Genomic DNA, 21,435 nt, shown 5'->3' on the forward strand with positions numbered 1-21,435 from the left:
TCCCTTTAAAATGCGTCTGTCATCTCCGCTAATGGACGGCGTTGTGCTTATTTTCTGCGCTGGAGCGGCCGATCTGTTCCATCTGGCCTGAGGAAGGGAAAAAAATCAGCCGCCGTGCCGCATTTTGTGTCGGCCGACTCCACAGGACGGAAGGGGCTCCGCGAGGGAGACGGAAATGAGAAGGGGTGTCCGAAGAGGAAACTCTATCCCTTTAAGAGCAAGTGGGACATAGCGGTGCGAGAAAAGGAGAGGAGGGGGAGAAGAAAGAGGAATTAAAAAAGAAAAGGAAGAAAGAGACAGGGAGGGAGGAGGGAGAGCGGGCGATAAAAAAAGAAAGATGACATCCTCGCTGCTGAACGGCCGAGGTGGAGCGATAGGCTGCGGCCCGGCGAGAGCGCCGCTCGCCGGGGTCAGGGCTTGAATCCAACAGCGAGGCTTCGACAAACACCCGATAGGCCTGTTGAGGGAAATCGGAAAAATAGATTCATAAATTAAAAACAAAGCATGACCTGCCGTGCTGCCAGATGCGTGTGTAATGACTCATATTTGTTATCTTGCGTAAAAACGCATCTATATAACGTAGAATTGTTTATTGCTCAAATGTAACTCTGTAATATGCGGTTTTGGTTTTTTCTTTAAAAACCAGTTTAGCTGTTGGGAGGATTACGTTTTAGTGAGGTTTGATGAATTAAAGTTAGAAACCAAAGTGAAATAGTAGCAGGCCTTTATTGTACCCGGCCTGCTCCGCCACCGCTTGCGTTAAACAGCTGCATGCATGTTAATGGACAGCTTTGGGCTACCTCAACAAGAAAAAAATATATTTTTATAGACGACTTTATCCACGTTTTTTTCAAGAAAATCCCGAAGTTGGTCGTTTCTGCTGCAGGACAGGCGACGGTTCGCACCTCTTTATCACCGGTGGGCCGATTTAAACCATGCAAAAGCTGTTCTCCTCGATCTCAATCAGGAGCTGACTTTATAATCTCCACCGCTGTGGCGCAAAATGGATGCTGCTTGGAGCAATTTTCTCTTCCAGGTAGGCTTGTTGTGCCTTTCTGCATTTTGCCTCTCACACGGGACACTTAAATATGAATGTATATGCATGTATGTGTCCGCTAATCCCGCCACCTCCACGTCTTGTGTTGCTAAAGACAATACTTTAGCTTGTGTTTACCCACGGTGACGGCCTTCTACTTGCTTCTTCAGAATACTCCCACCCCGAACCAAGTGGAGGGGAGCCTCCAATCAGAGCTGCTGCCCGTGCACACGAGCTCTCCCCAAACCCCGCCCACCGAACACGTCACGCAGCCTCCGTCCACTGTGGACACTGCTGCCCTGAGCGAGGAGCCCCTGCCTGGTGAGGGACACTTCAATGCACTACATGCTTGCAGAGATGAAAACAGTAAGGGATTTAAAAAACAACAATATATTTTTGGTTTAGTTATATATTAACTTTTTAATTAATTTTCTGATTTAATGACTAACAAATAGACATAACAAAGCTGAAGACTTGAGTGCTATCTTTTTTTTTTCCTGCGACAGTTGAAATACTTATTTTGACACAATGAATAATCGATAACCCCCCTCCACACACACACCAGTGACATGCGGTGAGGTTCATGGCTGGTGAGGCACCGATGTCATCATGATCACGTGATCAGATATACAAAAATATGAACCTACAGTGTAGCTTATTCACCATTTAATTAGCAACAGTGAGTGGGTTATGTTAAAGTCTCATTGCAGAATTATTTACACATACAAACTGTAATGCACAAATAAGCATATTTGATTTAAAAAAACCGGAATGTTGTTACGTACCTGTTAATATGTCAGGTTTACTTGTAAATGAAGTCCATGCGCCGCTCCCTCTGAACAAACGCATCAATAACTTGTTTGTAGAAATTGTCCGTATCTTCCTCCAGTTTGTAATATTAAATTCTTCCATTTGAATAGGCGAGCGGAAAAAAAATAATTGCTGCACTTGACTTAATGTAGATCGTAGCCTGCATTCTCTTATTCTTCGGCTGAGGAGTCCCAAGACGAATCCCTGGGATCACCAGCGCCCCCCATCCATGAGGCCGGGTATTTTTGTGCCTCACCTAGTGCCTTTTGAGAGCGGTTTCAGGACTGCTGACTCAAGAAAGACGTTACACACATACAGCTGTTGACAAAAAACACTGTACATTATATACATTAGCTAAATTACGGGAATTTAGTTTATAGAGCAAACTTGTTTGAACATTTTAATAGCGACATATAGAGAGATAGCATTACAATCTCACTGTATAGCTACCAGCACAGCTATCTGAGCTATTGCGCAATTTATGGTGAGGCACGGCTGGCTGGTGTCTCACCGCAGGTCTCTTCTCCATATTTCAGCGGTAAATGTGAAAATATAGCGATTTTGAGTAAAAATAACCTCAAATTAGTGGCGAAAAATAAGTTTGTAATACGCATCGCTGGATAAATATTAGCATTTTATTTATACCTTTTTCCAATTTTTGCTTTCATGATGGCAGGTGAGGCCGGGCCTCCCCTGACCGCACGTCACTAACACACACACACACACACACACACACACACACACACACACACACACACACACACACACACACACACACACACACACACACACACACACACACACACACAGACATCAGCATTGATAACAGCAGGGATCCTCATCTTCTCCCAGACCCTGTTTATGAGGTGCAGCAGGGAGATTTGTCAAACCTATATTTAGACTGTTGCCGGTCTGACCTCGTGTCTGATGCCATATCGATGGCCATAGACAGATGGTATTGTGGAATGAGTGATCACTGCCCTGCCCCTCAACCAACCTGATCCCACTTTTGTTGCCCCATCATTGGGATTCTTGCAGATAACGTCGTGTCTTTGCATAGGGATGGGTTAGATTTACACAAGTTGGATTAGTTGCGTAAAGTCTCTCCATAATTGTTGTGTTTTGAGTGTCAGGACAAGTCAGTCAAGTGTTACCAAACTTTTTAAGAAAGATCATTAAACCTTCTCTCTAAATAGAGAAAAGGTCTTCTTAAAGTGGAAATGCGTGAGGGTTACATTTTAAAATCCCTTGAGTGTGTAATAACATTTAAATAACATCAAATTATGATTTTATTCAAATCATATTGTGATTTATTCTGAGCCAGAATAAAGTAATTTTGATAAAACACAACATTAAGCCAAGATATGTAAATATAACTGGTAAATGAAGGTAGTATGATGAATAAATATTTACATAATAATATATAAATGCATGTAGCACTCCCTTGAACTACGCCACACATTTAGAAATACATTATCTTTGCTGATCAGTTAGAAAAAAGAATCATGAATTTGGAAACTTTATCATCTATTTTTATTGTTGTGTTTTGTGTTTATGAGTAGAAACAGACCAACATGTTTTCAAGTTGCTGCTTTAGTTTGAGTCATAGTCTAGAAAGAGAAGATGTTTAGTTAACAGTGATAAAAAACAGAAAATCAGTAACATTTTGAGAAGCTGAATTGAACATGTATCATGTTTAACTAATAACGGACTCCTTCTTGATGTCATGTTCTTTTAAATAAAGTGTTTAAAATGCAAAATCACCTCTGTTTGAATGAATAATTACTCTCCTCCTGTCTCTTTTTCCTGCCTCCCTGTGGTCCAGTGAAGCCCGTGTCTCGGCCGGCCCGTGTGCCTCACGTCTGTGCCATCTGCAACAAGCAGTTCAAGAACAACTACAACCTGCGGCGGCACCAGTCGGTCCACACCGGGGTACGCATGAAGGACAGGGCCAGAGAGCAGGCGGAGGGGGCAAAGGAGGGAGCAGCCGGCCAGGTGGCTGTGGCGGCCCCGACGGCCATGGCGGTGGGGGCTGGAGGGAGGGCGGAGAGGACCACGGTTCCCTTCTCCCTGCTACACCTCTCCGCTCCTCCCCCTCTCGCCCCTCCCGGCTTGCTGACGGGGGCCCAGCAGCCCCCCCTGGGTAGTCAGGATGGTGATGGGGTTGCCATGTCAAACGTAATGGCTAGCGTTAACCCTCACGCTCCGCCTCCTGCTGCTGTCGTCATGGCCACAGGGGCGACAGTACAGGTGGGTCAGGGCCTTGTGGAGATGGCTGTCGTCAACCCCAAACCTTCAAGCATGTTGTTTCTTAAGCCGCCTGGCTACAGGGAAGTTTTGAGCCAACGCCTTTGTTTACTGTTTGGGACTCACAAGCAGTTTCTGTGTGTCACCTGCTGTCTATTCTGCTGAAACTCTCCCGTGTGTTAAATTTGGCAAAATCTCTATGTACAGTAATGTGGTCAGGGACAGATAAATTCTGTCCCAGGGTTTGGCACTGGTCCCCAGTTCTAGAAACAGTGTGCTAGAAGACCCCCACGCTCCCCTGCATGTTCTCTGTAACAAAAACACTGTGAGAAAACATGTAAAGACTTCAAATCTAGCGGGAACCACTGAACCGGAGATCAGTCAGTGAGAACTGTTTGCCTAAGTGACGACGTTCAAATCAGGCAACAATATCTGTGTGCATTTGCATGGTGTCAAAAGAATAGTTGACACTGAGTGTGTTGCATTTCTTTTTTGCAACTACATGTACAAACTACTCTCATCTAAACTGTACAGTTTGTTCATCTGCTTGTCTATGTTGCATCAGCGGCCATCAAATCCCAACCCAAACCCGGTGAGAAAGAACCACGCCTGCGAGACCTGTGGGAAGGCTTTCCGCGATGTTTACCATCTCAACCGCCACCGCCTGTCACACTCAGACGAGAAGCCGTTCTCCTGCCCCATCTGCCAGCAGCGCTTCAAGAGGAAAGACCGCATGAGCCACCATGTGCGCTCACACCAGGGCGGTGTGGAGAAACCCTATGTCTGCCCTCACTGTGGCAAGGCATTCTCCAGGTGACAGCAAAAGAACATTACCGTCAATAGTGACTTCATTGAGGTGGAAGACATAGTTTGAACTCATGCCAGCGAATGTCAGAAGCAGTCGTTGTTTCCTACTTACCAAGTCATGAACCCAACTTTGATGGTCCAACTTGAGACTGGAAATTTTAACCTCCCACTTCAAGTAAAAATAAAAATTCCTTAAGCTGTTAATAAAATGCAAATACCATGAAAACTTTTCAAGCTAATGTGTCAAAACTAATGGGGCAGCAATAAAATGCATGCCATCACACACTAATAGTGAACAGGAGTTCATTGTTTGCAAGTTCAGCTTAATTTTGAAGAGGGAGTTCATTTGGATGAACCAGTGGGTTCAAATCTTGTATACATACACCCTTCAGTTTTCATAACATTTGGATTCTTGTGTCTTCTGAAGGCCCGATCATCTAAACAGCCACGTCAGACAGGTGCACTCTTCAGAACGACCTTTCAAATGTCCGGTACGTCATGTTTACCATCACCTGTCGGATGATGAGGGTATCTTTATGCTGTTTATCACTGTTAACAATGACCATGGTGACAAAGATTTAAACCTTCTTAAGAAACATTGTGTGTTTATAAGTAGAGAACTCAATAAAATAATCACAAAGGTTTAATTGTTTTTACACAATTTAATTCAGTAAAATGACGAGAAAAAAATCCATGTACATATCTGTCGTACTATTGGTGAAAATGCTATTTGTGTAAGATTTTGTAACAGTAGACGTTATACATGCCTATTGGAATTTATTTTCTCCATACTCATCATTTCCTTGTTCTTTTAGACCTGTGAGTCGAGCTTTGCAACAAAGGATCGTTTGCGTGCGCATATGATTCGGCATGAGGAGAAGGTCCCGTGTCACATCTGTGGCAAGCTCCTGTCTGCTGCTTACATCACAGACCACATGAGGGTGCACAACCAGTCGCAGCACCATGCTTGTCATCTCTGTAACCGTAGTAAGTACAGTGCTTTTACTGCTTTATATTAAAGCTGCTATTATCAACTTATATGTAATCTCATTGTTTGTTTGTTCCAGTCAGTGTCATCACTGCTCCACTCATTTCTGTTTGATGCATGCAGTTGTTTTAAGTGAAAAAGCCATAATTGTCCATTTACTCACACCATGTAAACAGATAAAAGTTTGTGACTTTCCTCAGAATTGACTGGAGAGCAAACGTTGGACCTACATTCACTTGGCTTTGGGCTGAATGAATCATGTCCTTAACCTCTATAACATCCTCCTTGTTGAAAAGTGCTTCTTGTTCATTTGTTCCATCAGGCTTCACCACGCTGACATACTTGCGTGTCCACGCCCAGAAGCATCATGGCCAGGAATGGAAGGAGAGTCCGGGGGGCTTTGGCGGCACGGCCTCTGGCGGCGTACTCGTCTGCCACTTGTGTGGTGTTCACTGCAAGACACCCACCCAGCTCCAGGGGCATATGGGCACCCACACAAACAGCCAGGGTGTCCCTAGCCCCATCACCTCTAACGTGGCTGCCAGCAGCTCTGTCTCCCTTAGCAACATGGTGACAGCACCGACTGTGTATGTCACTGGTAATACAGTGGTGGACCTGCTCGTCACAGACTGCTCTAGCATCGCAGCACCACAGCAACACAGTTAACAGTAGAGAGCTCAGCAATAAAAACCTCAGTTTTGTCAATGGGGGCGTTCAAGAGCAGTATCACCTCCAAACTGCAGAGCTGGAGAATCAGAGGAAGGTGAAGAGCTGTAATTATAGGGAGTCTAGTTATTCAGTGAAGGACATTTGTGGCTGCAGCGGGTTCATCGACACTAATGACAAAAATGGATGTGTTGTCCAAATATTCCTGAACCCTCTTGTGCTTTTAAGACTCCAATGAAACTGTGGTATTGTGAGCATCTACTGTATTACTCTCCCCTCTCTGCCCTTTCCTTCAGTCCATTCTTTGAATGCTAGCTTTGGATGCTCTCTGCAAGTGCACAAAGTACTGTATATCTCACACCAGCTCTGATCTTACCTCCATTTTGCAGCTCTCTAACTAAAAATCCAAATGGCTTTGTGTTAAGAGTAGTGGGGATAAGTTCCAGTAAGCATAAAGTAAGAAGAATCACATTAGACACGGAGCTTTGTGTTGGGGCGTATGTGTAAGTCAGGGTTCCTCTAGCATGTTTGCTTGTTTGTTGAAAAAAAACCAACTAAAAAACAAAACAAAAACTGATTTAGCAGTGCCAGTTCATTAGGTCTGTAGAGGGCTGTTGTTTTTAAATCAGGACATTAGACCAGATGTCATTGGTCGGTTTGGAACTGTGGGATGTACTTATTTGTTTTGTAACGGTACAGAGTTGAGAATAGAGTCGCGTTCAGGAGTGTCAAGCACCTTAAATTGTTATAGTTTGATTCAGCGAGGACCAGTGGGTTTGAGATTTCTTGGATTTTCTTGCTCTGAGTCTTCCTTTCTGGGTCTGGGCCATTAAAATAAAAGGCAGCATAACCGCTTATCAATACTTAAGCTTCTGACATGGCAGTTCTTGCACCTGAAGACTACCTTCTGCATGCAAATAAGCTAGCTCAGTCATGCTTATTGTTAGGGAGCTGTCAAAACGAGTCATTTTTAGCAGTTCCTCCATGTTAGTTGGCTGTAAACAATATTTATAAAAGTGTTGATTTTATTCAGACATTTTAACATTGTTGGCCATTCATTTGATTGTAAATGTCATTGCCATAGCGCTTTGTTTTCTCTATGTACCAGTTCAGTGAGTGAATCTTATGCATTAGATTTAGCCGTTTTATTCTGTATAGCACACAAACGTTCTGAACCAAGTCATTGTCGTTCTACATTAATCATGTGAAGATGGGTCACTTCTCTGTTGAGTATTTTGGTTTCTTTGAGTTATATTGTCGGTGATGTGGTGTCGAAAAGGGCTTATAAAGTCATATGTCAGGATACATAAATACAAGAGATGGCAACACCATGTGGTATGCTGTAAACAAATCCTGGTTCTGTACTGGAGTGCTTTTTCAGTTTTTTGTTACGTTGAAGGTTGTAGAAATGTTCATTCTTCCTTTTCATTTTCCCTTTGGAAATGTGTTCTTCCTGTTGGGAAAAATAGTGATTTATTAAAAAGTTGATTTTAGGGTTTTCCTTCATTACACTAAGAAAGTAATACCTCTACTCTAGGATTCTGTACAGCTCTTGTGATACATCTTAATGCCTTATCATACTCAACTGCATTTTAATTCTTTTATGATGAAATATTTCAAATCTTAGTCATGGATTCATTAAGAATATTAATGGGATGTATTTATATTTATATTTTTATATTTCTCTACAGTATGCATGTTTAAAAAATTGTTAGAGCAAAAAAATCAACGATGCTTACTACAGTCATAAATCTTACGTTATTTTGTAGATGAAGTAGAGATCATGGTATTATTTTGTAATTTGGACAATTAAAAGTAAAAAGAGTAAACATATATTGTTTTGTTTGCTGATTTGTTTACCTTGTCTGGCATGTGAACACTTGTTTCTCACACAATACCGTGGTTTACGAGCATATATGCTTGGGCAGTAGTTTTAAATAGAATTATGAAACAACAAAAACCTAAAGTAGAAAAAAATATGACCATTATATAAATAAAACGGACCGCACAGTCGTTAGACAACATATTTCAAATTGAGCAAAATATGCAGATACGTTTCAGCTATTACAGAAGTTAACTGAAAGCTTCTGAACAATCATAAAACTATTTTTCTCCAGACAAACTAACTACAGCAGAAAGTAACACAGAAAAAATATCTCAGCTTCTTTAGAAAACTAATGTATTCTTACTGTGTTATCGCTATTGTCATCACTATACAGTCTATTGAACATATTCTCCACAGTTAAAGTAAATCTGGAAATATTCAAATACAATTAAAAGGGTATAAGACTTACAACAAAAAGTCAAGTTGGGTGATTAAGCTGGCATGGATGAGACAGTGAACGCTTTGAGTAATCAATTTAAAACTCCGTCATGTCATGATTTTTCACTAAATTTTACACTGAAGACAAGACATGCATATATCTCAGCTTTAGGACTGTGTCTGGAGATTAAAATATTGATGACTTTGTCCAGATGAGTTCTGCTTTGATGACTACATTGATCTTTGCTGAATTTTAAAATACAACATTAAACATTCACATTATTTACAGCGCTTTGCTTGTTTCTGAAAGCACTGATTAAATTACCACTTCTCTGCCCAAGTGAAGTAAATAGTAAACACGGACATATTGGCTGTGAATTACTGTATACATAACTAATGTAATTTAGAGTTAAATAAAACAAATAAAAATAATCACAAAACTACAGTTTTTAACAGTGTTTTAACTTTCCCTAATCCTGACGATAGAATCGATCATTGTTGCAAAACTTGAGCAAGGCTATATTGATCAGAATGCATGCCTCACGACTCCAAACATTTCACAATTCGTCAAGTGTCAAAACGTAGAAAAACAAACAGACACACAAACAAACAAAAAACAAGAACCAATGCAGTCAGACTGCAACATCCCACGACACCCCTGAATTAAAATTTTTACCTTGACCTACTTGCATAGGTCAAAGATCAAAGCTAGTGCTCTGACCTACTCGTGTTGATCAAAGTACTAGCTTTGATCTATGATCTTACACTGGCCTTCTATCTCGTCTTTCTATCTTATCCAGTTCCTCAGTGTACAAAAGTTGAAATTTCACCTTGACCTAGTTTTCACAAGGTTAAGGTCATCATCTCATTTTCATCCCCTTTGCTGCCCGAGCAATGTGCTTTTTGTTTCATCTCTATCTGCAATTCTGCAATGGTTGCAAAGATATTTGGTGGACATACGAACGAACGGAGTAACGAACGGACGAACACTGACAATTACAATACATCAGCGCTTTGAAGCGGGATGCAACAAGAAATAAAGGGGGTTGATAAGTTGTCGGTCTTTTTGAAAATCCTGGTATTCAAAGATCAATTTAATAAGCATTCAAAACTAAACAATAATCTAAGTCTTTACAGACAGAAATGATATTATTTGCTGGTCAACTATTGGAGTGACTTATTTTAAAGAGATTTCGAAAGGTTAAACATTCTACATAATTGCTTAATCTATTGTCTGTTTACAAAAAAACAAACTATGCACAGGTTGAAAATGAAAAAAAACCTACAGCTGGAATTATCGTGAGGATTTCATTGAACGTTTTCCAACCATGAAACGACAAAAAAAAAAAAAAAAAAATGCAACGCAGTGAGTTGGCGCAAATCCCCGGTCGCGTCAGGAGCGGTCGCCCGGACCTGTAGGCGCAGCAGCCGCTGTGTTGAGTCAACGTTGCGCCGGCAGAGCTGAGGCGGCGGCAGCTTCTCTGCTCATCCGTTACGAGATGTCTTAGCGACTGGAGCGGCTGGAGACGCTGACACTCAGTCCAGACCGGCGTTGTTTCATAATCTGTTGGCTTTTTTTTTTGTTGTTGCCTAAACTATCCAGGTTGCAGGATAACCACCATCGCTCTTGGCTTGGCTTCTCATACATGTTGATGTAACTTGCTGCAAGCTAGCAATAGCTCGCTGCTGACATTACCATTCAGACATTGAAGTCGCCACACAAAAATGCGGATCATTGAGGCGGAGAGCCCTGGGACATCTTTAAACGCCTTCTGTAGAACTGCAAGAGTTTCGACTGGCCGCTGATTGGACTCTGCAGAGTATGTGCGTGAATATTTAAAATTTGTGATTTATTCTAAACATGTGCAAACTCCAATCTGTTAGCCGGTTGGCCGCGGCTAGCGATCACGGTTAGCAAGGTGGCTACTGCTAACTGCTACAAACAAATAAGCTAACAAAACATGCAGTGAAAATATCACTTTAGTGAATATAAGCTGCTGATTCTTGTGTGACAACTCATTGTTTGCAAAAGCTACAGTTGAATGTGGTGAAAAACCAAATGGTTGCTAACTAGGCCAGTGGTGTCTAGCTGGATATGCTAACACCACATTTGAGGGCAATGCTAACATTTCTAGCGTCATTGTTAGCAGCCTGCTGTCATGCTGAACAGGGCGATGGATGACATTCACTATTAGCAAGACCTCCTCTGCTCACTCACCATACGTAAATCAAGTTTAGATGCATATAACCGAGCACATTGTTTGTGTTAGCTTGAGCTTGCTTGAGTAATTTTTAGCTCATCCAGCAGGTTTATTTTGCAGGAACCCTTACTAACAGTAGCCAAGTTATCGTTAACGTCAGCTCGTTTGGCGGATGAGAAAAGTCGATTTTGGTCATCTTGGAACTGATCTTCAGTTTTATTATAGTTGCCTGTAATAGCGCTAATATTAACCTGTAACAGTAGTAGTGAGCGCAGTTATTAAAGTTGATGGACGTTAGTATGCATGTCAACATACGGGCGGTCGAAATGCTTTATTTTGATTGTCATTTGCTTAAGCTTGGCCACTCATTCGTTTTCTAGACAGGTGATATTCACCAACACGCTGCTCAGATCTGTGAGCTCCAGCACGCCTGGAAAGAATGTGTCGATAATCTCGACGTTGTGGATTTTTAAAATAGCGCAATGCGTATTTTGCTAATGGACTTCAACTTTTTAATGAGTCAGCTCGTGTTCTGTAAGTAAACAGCAAAACTCGTGTAAGTACAGCATGTTAAGTGTAGGAACAACTAGGATCAAAGATCAAGTATAAACCTTACAACGTGAGCAGGTGGATCTCCTCTCCTGCCACTGTTAGCAGCATTTATTTAATCACATTACTTGTTATCCCATGTGCTGCCTTCTTTCAACAATAATATAGGACTATATTCCCTTATGTAGCTCCGGTGTCTTTTCATACCACTTGGAATCTCGCTTAATCTGTCTTTCGTCTGCCATGGAATTGTTCTGCACAGTGCACACATAGCAGAACCTTTAATGAACCTTAATGAAGCTAGAATGCTCACACTACATATGTTGGATGTTGATACTATATGTTGTCGTATCTCTCTGGGTGCAGATAACTGTATGCTCATGGGAGTTGCCTCCTAGACATCATCTTGAACTTCTTAATACGTAATGTTTTTCAGAGAGGGCGAAGTGCGACAGATCTCAAGAAACGGCTTGCCCACTCCTCGACTCGCAGATACATTTCCAGGGACCATGCTGACCTTCCTAGCTGCTGGGTCTGTGTTCTTTCCAGGCCTTTTCCTGCTTTCTAAACAATGCCTGAAGTCAATCCCAGCATTGAGATGGAGCGAAAGAGATGCAGTCATTGTGTCTGCTAGGTGAGATATCCTAAAATGTGCATTCTGGTTTCTTTGTACAGGGATTTTCTGTGTTCATACTCACTAATAGTTTCACAGCAACACATTGTGGTTTAAAGTGAGATCCACATTGTTTTAGACGTGTGTGTAGTTATTTTGTGCAACTACTAGGAGTGCAAGACTTATTGTTGCTATGTCCTGCTCACAGGTTGGTGTCATCAGTTCAGGCAGTTATGGCTTCTTCGGCTGGCTACATCATTGCTTCCTCCTGCAAGGACATCATTGAGGACCAGTGAGTCAAGACGTGTTTATTAGAATATTTTCAGTATAATCTGAACTTCCTGTAATGTATGCAACAAGTGAACTACTGTTGTTCCATTCAGGGATACACAGGGATAATTTGACTTCATGTCATGTTCTGTATATTAGCTGCAAGTATAATTTAAGGATTTGACTCATTAGTGATGCCTTGACATGCCTTTATACAGTATATTTCAGGATCAGAGAAAGAGTATGAGCAAATTTCAGTATAGATCATTATAAATTCGGGTGAGAAGAGTTCCACTGAGATTTGCCTGTCATGTCAGGGTTTAATTATGTTAATGCTATCAGCCAAATGGGGAGACATGCTGCTGGATTGTATTTGTTGTATTTTTGCTGGTATCAAAGCTCATTTGAGTAAATTCTTTGTTGTCAGTTCTGCTTTAAAAGCAAACTTCTCCTATGTGCACAGGCATTGGCTGACTTCTACCTACATCATGTTTGCTGTTCCCTACTTCGTGTACGACATCTACGCAATGTTCATGTGCTACTGGTACAAGCTACAGGTCAAAGGGCATGAGGAACCCTCAGCAGCTCCCCACGACATGAATTCAGCACTAACCAGCTACTTGCGTCGCGAGTTCCTCATGGTGCTGCACCATGTTGTCATGGTCACAGTCTGCTTCCCCGTCTCTGTGGTAACTCATCCAACTTTTTGTTACGTTGACAATTGAATGAGGCAAAGAGAAACTCTCGTACAGCGTTATACAGGATTCTTCTTTCTTCAGTTGGTTTTATCTCTTTTAATTAGACCAAATTAAGGCATCAATGGATGGTTTCAAAATCTCAATCCTATTGTTATCCCTCATTGTACCAGCCCTACATAACGTAGTTGTGGCAAAGCCAATACTCACGGTCAATGTCATATTTTCAGATGCTATAAATCGGATTTTTTAAAAAGATGCTGAAAAGACAGCAGTTAACAGAAGTGCAGAAGATCAATGCTGTGGAACCTCGACTCGTGACATTCATGTAAACTGTGAGGTTTTCCCTAAGGCAGCAGACCTTCCTGTTTTTAAGAGAAGCACACTGACGTCTTTGAAACAAGCAAAGTTATGAATAGGTCAATGTCACACTAGATGTGTTAACATTGCCTGTTGAGATATGAAAAATCCTTGTCTGACTTTGGGATAGTCGGGATTAAGTCTTTAAAGTGTTTTGTTTATTGGCTTTGTGTCACATGAAGGGGTATTAAAGCAAATGTGCAAAAATAAATAAATGCTTTACTGTTGTTTTGTACCAATAATCATCCTCTTTTCTTGTCTGGTAGTTTTGGCGACAAGGAAAAGGAGATTATTTCCAGGGTGTAATGTTCATGGCTGAGCTCAGCACTCCATCGGTCTGCTTAGGAAAAATTCTCATCCAGGTAAGTTTGTTGGTTCAGCTTTATAGAAGTGAGATTTTATTTCTTGCATGTGCATGCGTCACACTAAAGCTCTTTTGCACTCTCCACTTCTGTCTTCCTCCTTTCACCCAATGGAAAATATGTGATCTTTCTGGTCATCCCTGGCATGCAGCTTGTTCATGCTGAGTACCCGATGACTTGACTTAGAAGAACAGCATTGTCCTTTCTTTTCATCAGTCACCGATTGGTAACACAGTTTGCTTAAATACACTGTAGGAGCTGCATCCCTGCATATTTGTTGTGGGGTCGTTTAGCTATGTGCATAATGTGTTGGCATCCTGGTAAAAGCCCTCCCATGGCTTTCTGCTTCATCCCCCATCTGAGGCTCCTACAGCTGCCTCTGAATATAGCCCTTAGTATTTAGACTGGATATCCAGCAGATACATTATCGGTTTGTCCTTGTACCCCATGTCACTCAACACCCTGCCCTCCCGTCCCTGACAACAGTGCATGTGATAAACAGTGTGAGTAAAATCTGTATCCCTGTAAACCAGCCTATTATTCCTTTGGAATAAAAAACAACAGTGATTACCAAGAAACAATGGAACATTTATTGAAGGGCTACCATTAAATTCTAAGATGGGACTGGTGACTGGGCAACTGGAAATCAAATTAAATGTGTGTGAGTAAGATTGTTCTGTATTTATCTCACTGAAGCAGGTTGGTTGTTCCAGATTGAAATAAACTAATTTTCTGCAAAACAAATGTGCCTTTAAAAAACCCACAAAAAAAAACCACGCGCTGTCTTCACAAATCAACAAACACCACGACATCCTGTGCTCTCCCATTGTGACTTTATCAGTCCACCCAGATATTCTTTGCAAATAGAAAAGTTTTAGTATAAACAATGTGGTAGTGAATACGTTGGAAAACAAAATTAACACCACCTCTTTTCACCAAACTGTACTGCCTGCTTTTCTGACTGTCCCCTTCTCTCAACCTCTGTTTTTTTTCTGCTCTCAGTACAAACAACAACACACTCTCCTGCACAAAGTGAATGGGGCTCTTATGCTGATCACTTTTTTCATCTGTCGAGTCCTCCTCTTCCCTTACCTCTACTACGCCTATGGAAGGTATGGCTGTCTTTCCATCTCTATTTCCTCACATTCTGCCCTCTTGCTGAGCTTGGGTTGCTAACTTTTATGTACACATGAAATCAAGGACAGATTATGGAGCTAAGAGAATGTGTCTTCACAAATCCTTCATGTCCTCCTTGCTTTTGGATCCAGGTACGCGTCCATTCCATTCCACATGGTTCCCCTGGAGGTGCCTTGGCACTGCAACGCTGGTGCTGCTCTGCTCATGGCTCCTCAGCTTTATTGGTTCTCCCTAATTTGTAGGGGAGCCCTGCGACTATTCATGGGCACCTCCCGCTCTCGGAGGCCGCATGCGAGCACAGCCACAACCAGCGAGCGACAGCTGGTCGGCAACACACTGCCCCAGCCTTCCAATGGCTACAGCCCACGCGCCACAGAGCCTGAGCTGACCACTCACTGAGACGAGTGGACTGGGGAGGGAGGGGAGGGAAAAGAACGCGAATGTAATAATCAGTATGTAAAGGAAGGAAAGCTTATGAAGGAAAAGTGAGACTTGAAACTAGTAGCAATATAATAGAAGCTACAGACGAAGGAATCAAGTGGCACTGAAGTTTTTGTGCCCAGCAAACACATTGATTCTAAATGTTTGGTTGCTGGCCTTCAAATACTTCGGCTTTTCCATTTGTTGGAAACACAAGCGTTGCTGCACAGTATTTAAAGATGTCATCATGCACTGTGACAGATGGGAACATGCACTGACTTGAGAGGAATTTGCCTGGCTGTATTTGTTTAGGTGGCTATTTCCCTCATGTAGATCAAATTCAGTCCTCTCTGCCTCACGGTATGGGAAGAGCAGAAAAATAGGAATGTATTATATTGTATGTTAGTACATATGCTGTAGATGAAAGGCCGGATTCAGTTTAGTAATGAAGAAGACCTTCAAAAAAGAGAAAAAAAATCCCAGCTAAGCAGTATTTTGACTTGTTAGTGTTTATTATCTGTATCCTCTATGTAGTCACTGTCACTCTAACAAAATGTAACCAACCTGCAGACACACTCACCTTTAGAAGGGAGTTGATTTCATAAGACTGTATTCTGCTGCCTTATCCCCTTTTCCCATTCTTTGCGGTCACTTTTAATTTTTAATCAATTTGAGGATGACCTCAGAGGAGAAGGAAGCAGCTCCCTCAGACACAAAATGTGACGAGTGTACATAGCCGATGTAAAAATGTCCTTATTCCCGTGTCAGTATTATGTCAATGTTTATTTCTCTTTTTTAAAAGTTCAGTTTCACTTCTGCGTCTGATTATTTTAACAATGCCATTTCAGCATTAAAAGAAAAACATTTCACAGTTTTACGGCTTAGTGTGGGTAAAATGCCCTGGGACATTTTTGCGGTTTTTGCCCTGGTCCTGGATCACTGGACCAGCTCTTAACTCTTAAGAGGGTGCTGGAGGGAGCATGGGAGTTTGCCCAACTAGTCAACATGTGCTTTGTGGATCTGGAGAAGGCTTTTCAACTGTGTCCCCCAAGGCATCCTTTGGGGGTGCTTGGGGAGTAAGGGGTGGATTGCTCATTGCTATGGGCTTTCCAGTCTCTGTATTCCTGGATTCAGAGTCTAGTTCACATTACCAGGAGTAAGTTAGACTTGTTTTCAGTTGGGGTTGGACTCTTCCAGGGCTGCCCCTTGTCAGCGATTTTGTTCATAACCTTTATGAACAGAATCTATAGGCGCAGTCAAGTAGCAGATGGTGTCAGGTTTGGTGGCTTTAGGATTTCGCCTTTGCTTTTTGTAGATGACAAGGTCCTACTGGCCCCGTTGAATAGTTGACCTTCAGCTCGCACTGTTGTGGTTTGTACTGTAGTGACCAGGATGAGGATCCGTACCTCTAAATCTAAGTCCTCAGTTGAAAAAGGGGAAGTGTCCCACTACGTAAACGAGAAATAAACAGGCAGATCAGTGTAGTGTCCACAGTGATGCGGTTGCTAAACCGACCTGTGTAAATGAAAAAAGAGATGAGCCACAAGGCGAAGCTCTTCATTCACCACTCTGTCTACATTCCAACCCTCACCAATGGTCACGATCTCTGGGCAAAGACCAGAAGGATAATATCGCGAGTGCAAGTGGCTGAAATGAGTTTCTCCACATTGTGACTGGACTCCGCCTTAGAGTTAGGGTGAGGAGCTCAGACGTCCGAGGGAGGCTCAAGGTAGAGGTGTGAGGGTAGCCCCTCTGAAAGCCTTCCTAGGGAGGTGTTCCAGGCATGTCCATCTGGGAGGATACCAAGTGGTAGAACCAGGACTTGCTGGAGAAATGTTTTCTCTCCATTGGCCTGGGAACGCCTTGGGATCCCCCCAGAAGAGTTGATGGAAGTGTCTAGGGAGAGAGTGTCAGGGCTTCCCTGCTCAAACTGCTGCCCCCTCAACCCAGATCCAGATAAGCGGCTGATAACCAATGAAGGAACATTGTTGGCGCATCTTTTTTTAGTGTAGATACAGTATGACCTCATTCCATTTACTGGTATCACAAAATTTTTCTATACACAGTGAAGTGATGCACAGTAACAATCACTTTTCAAATGACTGAACAACTTTTATTTACGTTTGGTGCTGATGTGGATCACTAAATATCCATTAGACTGGTTGGAGTATTTCACCAAGACGTCCACAAACTTGTGCATCTATAGCTTTGTGCGAGGGCTTGTTGCATTGCTGTTTGAAGGGAAACAAAAGTGAAAAATGATCAATTAGGGAAGAATTCCTTTTGTAATTGACATGCAGCACATTTGTCCATGATTATCTATTTTTTATTTTTAATAATTAAGTCTTGTTTACACCTTTTCAATTTAAAGATTTGATGGGTTCATTAAGCAGATTGAGACACTGGTTCCATGAACCATCTATGAACAAACTCACTTTCATCATCTGTTGAAATTAGCTTCACTGTTCTGAAAATGAGTATAACAAATTTTTAAAAAAAGCAAAAAAAAGCTGAGAAACCACTCAAACAGGACCGTGTGCCAAAACACCTGGACAACTGTGGGCATGTTGAACACAGAATATCCATTCCTGCTCCTTGAATTCATGAAGTACTGCTTCTTGACGATACTAAAACATGTACTGTATATTCCACAATATGCTTGTTATTTATTTGTAAGTAATTATTTATTTATTTATTTGGTTTGTGGTTTTTGAATGCATATTTATGCATACATATACTATATGCTTCTGAGCCTTATGTGAAGGCTGTATTGTTACTCAAACGTAGCTAAAATATACTTCTCTGTCCTGAGTCTGCCTTGAGTCTTCTTTCTTCTGTTCATGTCATAAATGTTGAAAATTGCATTGCTTCATCATTAAGTAAAACTGAGCCACGAGGGAACACAATAATGAATTTATTCATGACGCTACCAACTGACACATCTGACCTGAACTGAAAAATCGTCTGCACTACACAGCAATGGAAAATCATTCACGTCCTTGAAGTACTAATACAACACTGAAAATACCTCCAAGTATTAAATAGTACTTGTTACCATGCATCATTAGATTGTCTGATGGATTTGTTTCATATTCATGCATCACTTGTAACTGATGTGATGTTATTGCTGCTACTTTGCAGCAGTTAGCAGCCGCTCCAATGTGCTGGTTTATCTGGAGCAAAACTGTGCCAATCACACCTCTTGACATTGTTTTGTTTTTTTAATCCATAGAAAGACAATTCTATAAGTACACCTTTCTAGGGTCTCTGTCCTGTGAGAATCACATGCACAAAAGTCATGATCTCAAAAGTTTGGTGTAATACAATTTAAATAATGCTGCTCCTGTAAGAATTAAAATATCCTAACCCATAAATGAACATTCTATAGTTCAGTTTAAAAGCACATTCAGATCTTAACCAAATTTTTAGAAGCCTGATTGCTGGTAACTTCAGACTCATCCCTTTAATTTCAGCCACGTTTTGCAAGCTTTACAGATCATTTAACATTCTCCAAGGTTAAAATGTTTATTGCAAATATACAAAACACATAGAAAACATACAAAACTCGTTAATTTAAAAAAATTCAAGTTTTGAGAACGCATCGGAACGCTAATCATCTTAAGATGGCCACATGTCTTAATACTTTAGTATCTCCTCTGTCTTGGGGAGAAGATGGTGTTGGGGTTGCTGTCTCGTTCCCTCTCTTTCTCCCGCTCCTTCTGGCTGTTCGGAGACAGTGCCTCCTCCAGCTTCTTGTCGCTTTTGAAGAGATCTCTACCTGTGCGCATGATCTGCTGCTCAAGTTTGCGGTGACGCTTCATATCTGACAGTACTTTGTCCAGCTGAGCTTCTCTTTTTATAGAAGAACGGGCTGAAGATCCTGGGAAAGAAGACAAACATCAACCAGATTAGCCTAAAATGACCAAACTGCTCTTAATTTAGTGTAACTTCAGGAAAGCCATTTTTAAAGCCCAAATATCCCACCTGGTGTTCTACGTCTGTTGATGAAGGAATTTTTTGGAGTGGCTTGTGTTTGCTCTTCATCAAAGTCAAACTCTGTTGGAGTTGGAGGCCTGCAAAAAGAAACATATTAAAAAATAAAAATAAAAAACATTCAGGAAGTGTTCACCTAATAAAACCCTAAAAACATAATATGAGAAACAGTTATACTGACTTGCGCTCTCTCTCCTCTCTTTCCCTTTCCTTCGCCGCCTCTTCCTCATCATCTACCTCAGGTGAGGGGGTGTGTTCAGGTGTAGGGGGCCTCCTAGGAAGGGGCTCAAAGTCCAATTCCAGCATCTCCCCTTTAGAAAGGAGCTCATACAGTCTTTTGATCTCAGCAGGAGGGGGCATCCAGTTTTTGGGGTCTTCCATTTCTTCATCGCTGTAGGGAATTTCCCATTCGTTATCCACAACTGCTGCTTGCTTTCCCTCTTCATCATCCACACCTGTTTCCTGAGGGTCATCCTTGTGCACCTCTCCTTCCACTGCATCTGTCCCCATCAGAGAAGATGACAAAAATGTATTGAAAGGCAGTTTGACAAAAGCTGTGAAGTGATGGGGAAATACCAGAATAACTGTAACCTCAATTTGTCATAGGTTTTGTTGAATTAAATTTTGATTTCACTGTTAAATCATACTCTAGGTGACACAGTCCACAAGGAGCTGGATTACCGCTGATGGGGACACAGTAAATATTGATATGTATGTACTGAATTTGTACCACATGAGAAATAGTGGTGCTACTATTTAGTTCTATCCCTTTTCCTCCCCTAATTTAAGATAATCATCTAGTCAACAACAAACCAAATATGGGTTATTTTTTAATAATATTTATGACTCAAATACATTTTCAAAAAGCTGAGTCTGTAAAGCCTGATGTATTAACATATTGTACATCATTATAGATTTAAATATTTGTATTTGTGATGTAGTTATAGTATAGCTACTGTTTTGTTAATCCTTTAGTATTCCGGCGCCCTGAATAAAACCTTTTCTAACGTGATCTACAACACAACTAATAGCTGCCTGTTCAAACCTGCAGCTGCATCTCCTGTTCGATGGAGTTACCCTGTTCATCCTCAGCTGTATCCTCCTCCGGGGCTGCGGTCATCTCCGTGTCCTGCTGCTCCGTGTGGCCGTCTTCCTCCTGGACCGCTGCCGTCTTCTCCGCGTCCTTCACACGCAGGGACTCGATGCCCTCTCTCAGGGACGAGTCCGCGGCCTCAGCCTGCATCCTTACGACTGCTTCTGAACTTTGTGCCCGAAAAGCTGCTCAACAGAAGCATGATGAAAAAAAAAATACGATTTAGTTGAACTGCAAGTCCCTTGATACGATATGACGGTGCTCATTCTAAGCCTAACATTTAGTTTAAAGCATGTCAGAAGCGGGTTTGGGTGCGGATTGATGAATTTACAAAGAAAAAAAAACCCCTTGATTTACCTTATTTGACATATTAAATAAACTCGCTTACATGAGGCCTAAACATCAGCTATTACTGCAAAGCGATTAACAAGTAAAGAACATCGTCTGCTCTTACCGAATGTCCAGTGTATCGTTGATCACCGCTGCATTAGCTAGCAGCTAAATGTCGTGAATATACTGTAATCACAAATACTATCCATGGGAATTGTTAGGGATAATAAAATAATATGTAACGACGTAAACATAGCGCCATTTCGGACCGTAAGAGCCGTACTTCTGCCAGACAACACGTTCCCACCGATTACACAAAACATGGATAGTCCATGGACGGCGTTTCCCACCGTTAGCTAAGGCTAACAGCGCAGCCATGAGACTATCCGTGGTAATACAGATCGGCTGTGACACGACTTCCTTGGTATTGCGCAATCGCACACCGGAGACAATACGAATCGTACGTTTAAAGCAGCACATTTTGTGTCTTTATTAAGGATAATAACGTATTTGAAATGTATGTATCTAAGTATGTAGATTTCATGTAGTATAGAATTGACGATTATAATATCACACGTACGACTTGTTTTAGAAT

At 41.6% G+C, this 21,435-nt stretch overlaps 3 protein-coding genes across 6 annotated transcripts; 2 read left to right on the top strand and 1 right to left on the bottom strand.

Moving 5' to 3' along the window:
• Nucleotides 1–450: 450 nt before the first annotated feature.
• On the top strand, nt 451–8,387 carry mazb (MYC-associated zinc finger protein b (purine-binding transcription factor)). Of its 2 annotated transcripts, none has more exons than XM_068306277.1 (7): nt 451–1,036; nt 1,207–1,402; nt 3,672–3,778; nt 4,659–4,906; nt 5,328–5,391; nt 5,716–5,887; nt 6,211–8,387. In XM_068306277.1, the coding sequence occupies exons 1-7, from the start codon at nt 1,004–1,006 to the stop codon at nt 6,552–6,554; spliced, it is 1,164 nt and encodes a 387-aa protein (XP_068162378.1). In that variant the 5' UTR covers nt 451–1,003; the 3' UTR covers nt 6,555–8,387. The 2 variants fall into 2 exon arrangements, with proteins under 2 accessions (XP_068162378.1, XP_068162379.1); XM_068306278.1 differs by having other exon boundaries at nt 1,207–1,357.
• Nucleotides 8,388–9,945: 1,558 nt separating this feature from the next.
• On the top strand, nt 9,946–18,236 carry tlcd3bb (TLC domain containing 3Bb). Of its 3 annotated transcripts, none has more exons than XM_068305056.1 (7): nt 9,946–10,641; nt 12,004–12,201; nt 12,389–12,472; nt 12,914–13,139; nt 13,772–13,867; nt 14,870–14,979; nt 15,136–18,236. In XM_068305056.1, exons 2-7 carry the CDS (start codon nt 12,077–12,079, stop codon nt 15,401–15,403), a joined length of 909 nt encoding a protein of 302 aa, XP_068161157.1. In that variant the 5' UTR covers nt 9,946–10,641; nt 12,004–12,076; the 3' UTR covers nt 15,404–18,236. The 3 variants fall into 3 exon arrangements, with proteins under 3 accessions (XP_068161157.1, XP_068161158.1, XP_068161159.1); XM_068305057.1 differs by having other exon boundaries at nt 9,946–10,637; XM_068305058.1 differs by lacking the exon at nt 9,946–10,641 and adding an exon at nt 11,453–11,552.
• A 694-nt stretch (nt 18,237–18,930) lies between these two features.
• Nucleotides 18,931–21,153, bottom strand: pagr1 (PAXIP1 associated glutamate-rich protein 1). The gene is made up of 5 exons (XM_068305059.1): nt 20,965–21,153; nt 20,495–20,695; nt 19,599–19,917; nt 19,409–19,497; nt 18,931–19,304 (listed from the first exon to the last, which is right to left on the bottom strand). The coding sequence occupies exons 2-5, from the start codon at nt 20,658–20,660 to the stop codon at nt 19,069–19,071; spliced, it is 810 nt and encodes a 269-aa protein (XP_068161160.1). The 5' UTR covers nt 20,661–20,695; nt 20,965–21,153; the 3' UTR covers nt 18,931–19,068.
• Between the last annotated feature and the right edge of the window lie 282 nt (nt 21,154–21,435).

Source organism: Antennarius striatus, chromosome 21 (genome assembly GCF_040054535.1).
Source record: "Antennarius striatus isolate MH-2024 chromosome 21, ASM4005453v1, whole genome shotgun sequence".
In the NCBI taxonomy this organism is placed as follows: Eukaryota; Metazoa; Chordata; class Actinopteri; order Lophiiformes; family Antennariidae; genus Antennarius; species Antennarius striatus.

Excerpts from the sequence above, each read along its gene's own strand:
- mazb (XM_068306277.1), top strand. The coding sequence starts at position 1,004 with ATGGATGCTGCTTGGAGCAATTTTCTCTTCCAG. Across the intron at positions 3,779-4,658 it reads ACCAGTCGGTCCACACCGGG|CGGCCATCAAATCCCAACCC; the intron begins GTACGCATGAAG and ends ATGTTGCATCAG. Across the intron at positions 4,907-5,327 it reads TGTGGCAAGGCATTCTCCAG|GCCCGATCATCTAAACAGCC; the intron begins GTGACAGCAAAA and ends TGTCTTCTGAAG.
- tlcd3bb (XM_068305056.1), top strand. The coding sequence starts at position 12,077 with ATGCTGACCTTCCTAGCTGCTGGGTCTGTGTTCTTTCCAGGCCTTTTC. Across the intron at positions 12,473-12,913 it reads AAGGACATCATTGAGGACCA|GCATTGGCTGACTTCTACCT; the intron begins GTGAGTCAAGAC and ends CTATGTGCACAG. Across the intron at positions 14,980-15,135 it reads CTCTACTACGCCTATGGAAG|GTACGCGTCCATTCCATTCC; the intron begins GTATGGCTGTCT and ends TTTTGGATCCAG.
- pagr1 (XM_068305059.1), bottom strand. The coding sequence starts at position 20,660 with ATGCAGGCTGAGGCCGCGGACTCGTCCCTGAGAGAGGGCATCGAGTCC. Across the intron at positions 19,918-20,494 it reads TACAGCTGAGGATGAACAGG|ATGCAGTGGAAGGAGAGGTG; the intron begins GTAACTCCATCG and ends TGATGGGGACAG. Across the intron at positions 19,498-19,598 it reads AGAGAGGAGAGAGAGCGCAA|GCCTCCAACTCCAACAGAGT; the intron begins GTCAGTATAACT and ends TTCTTTTTGCAG.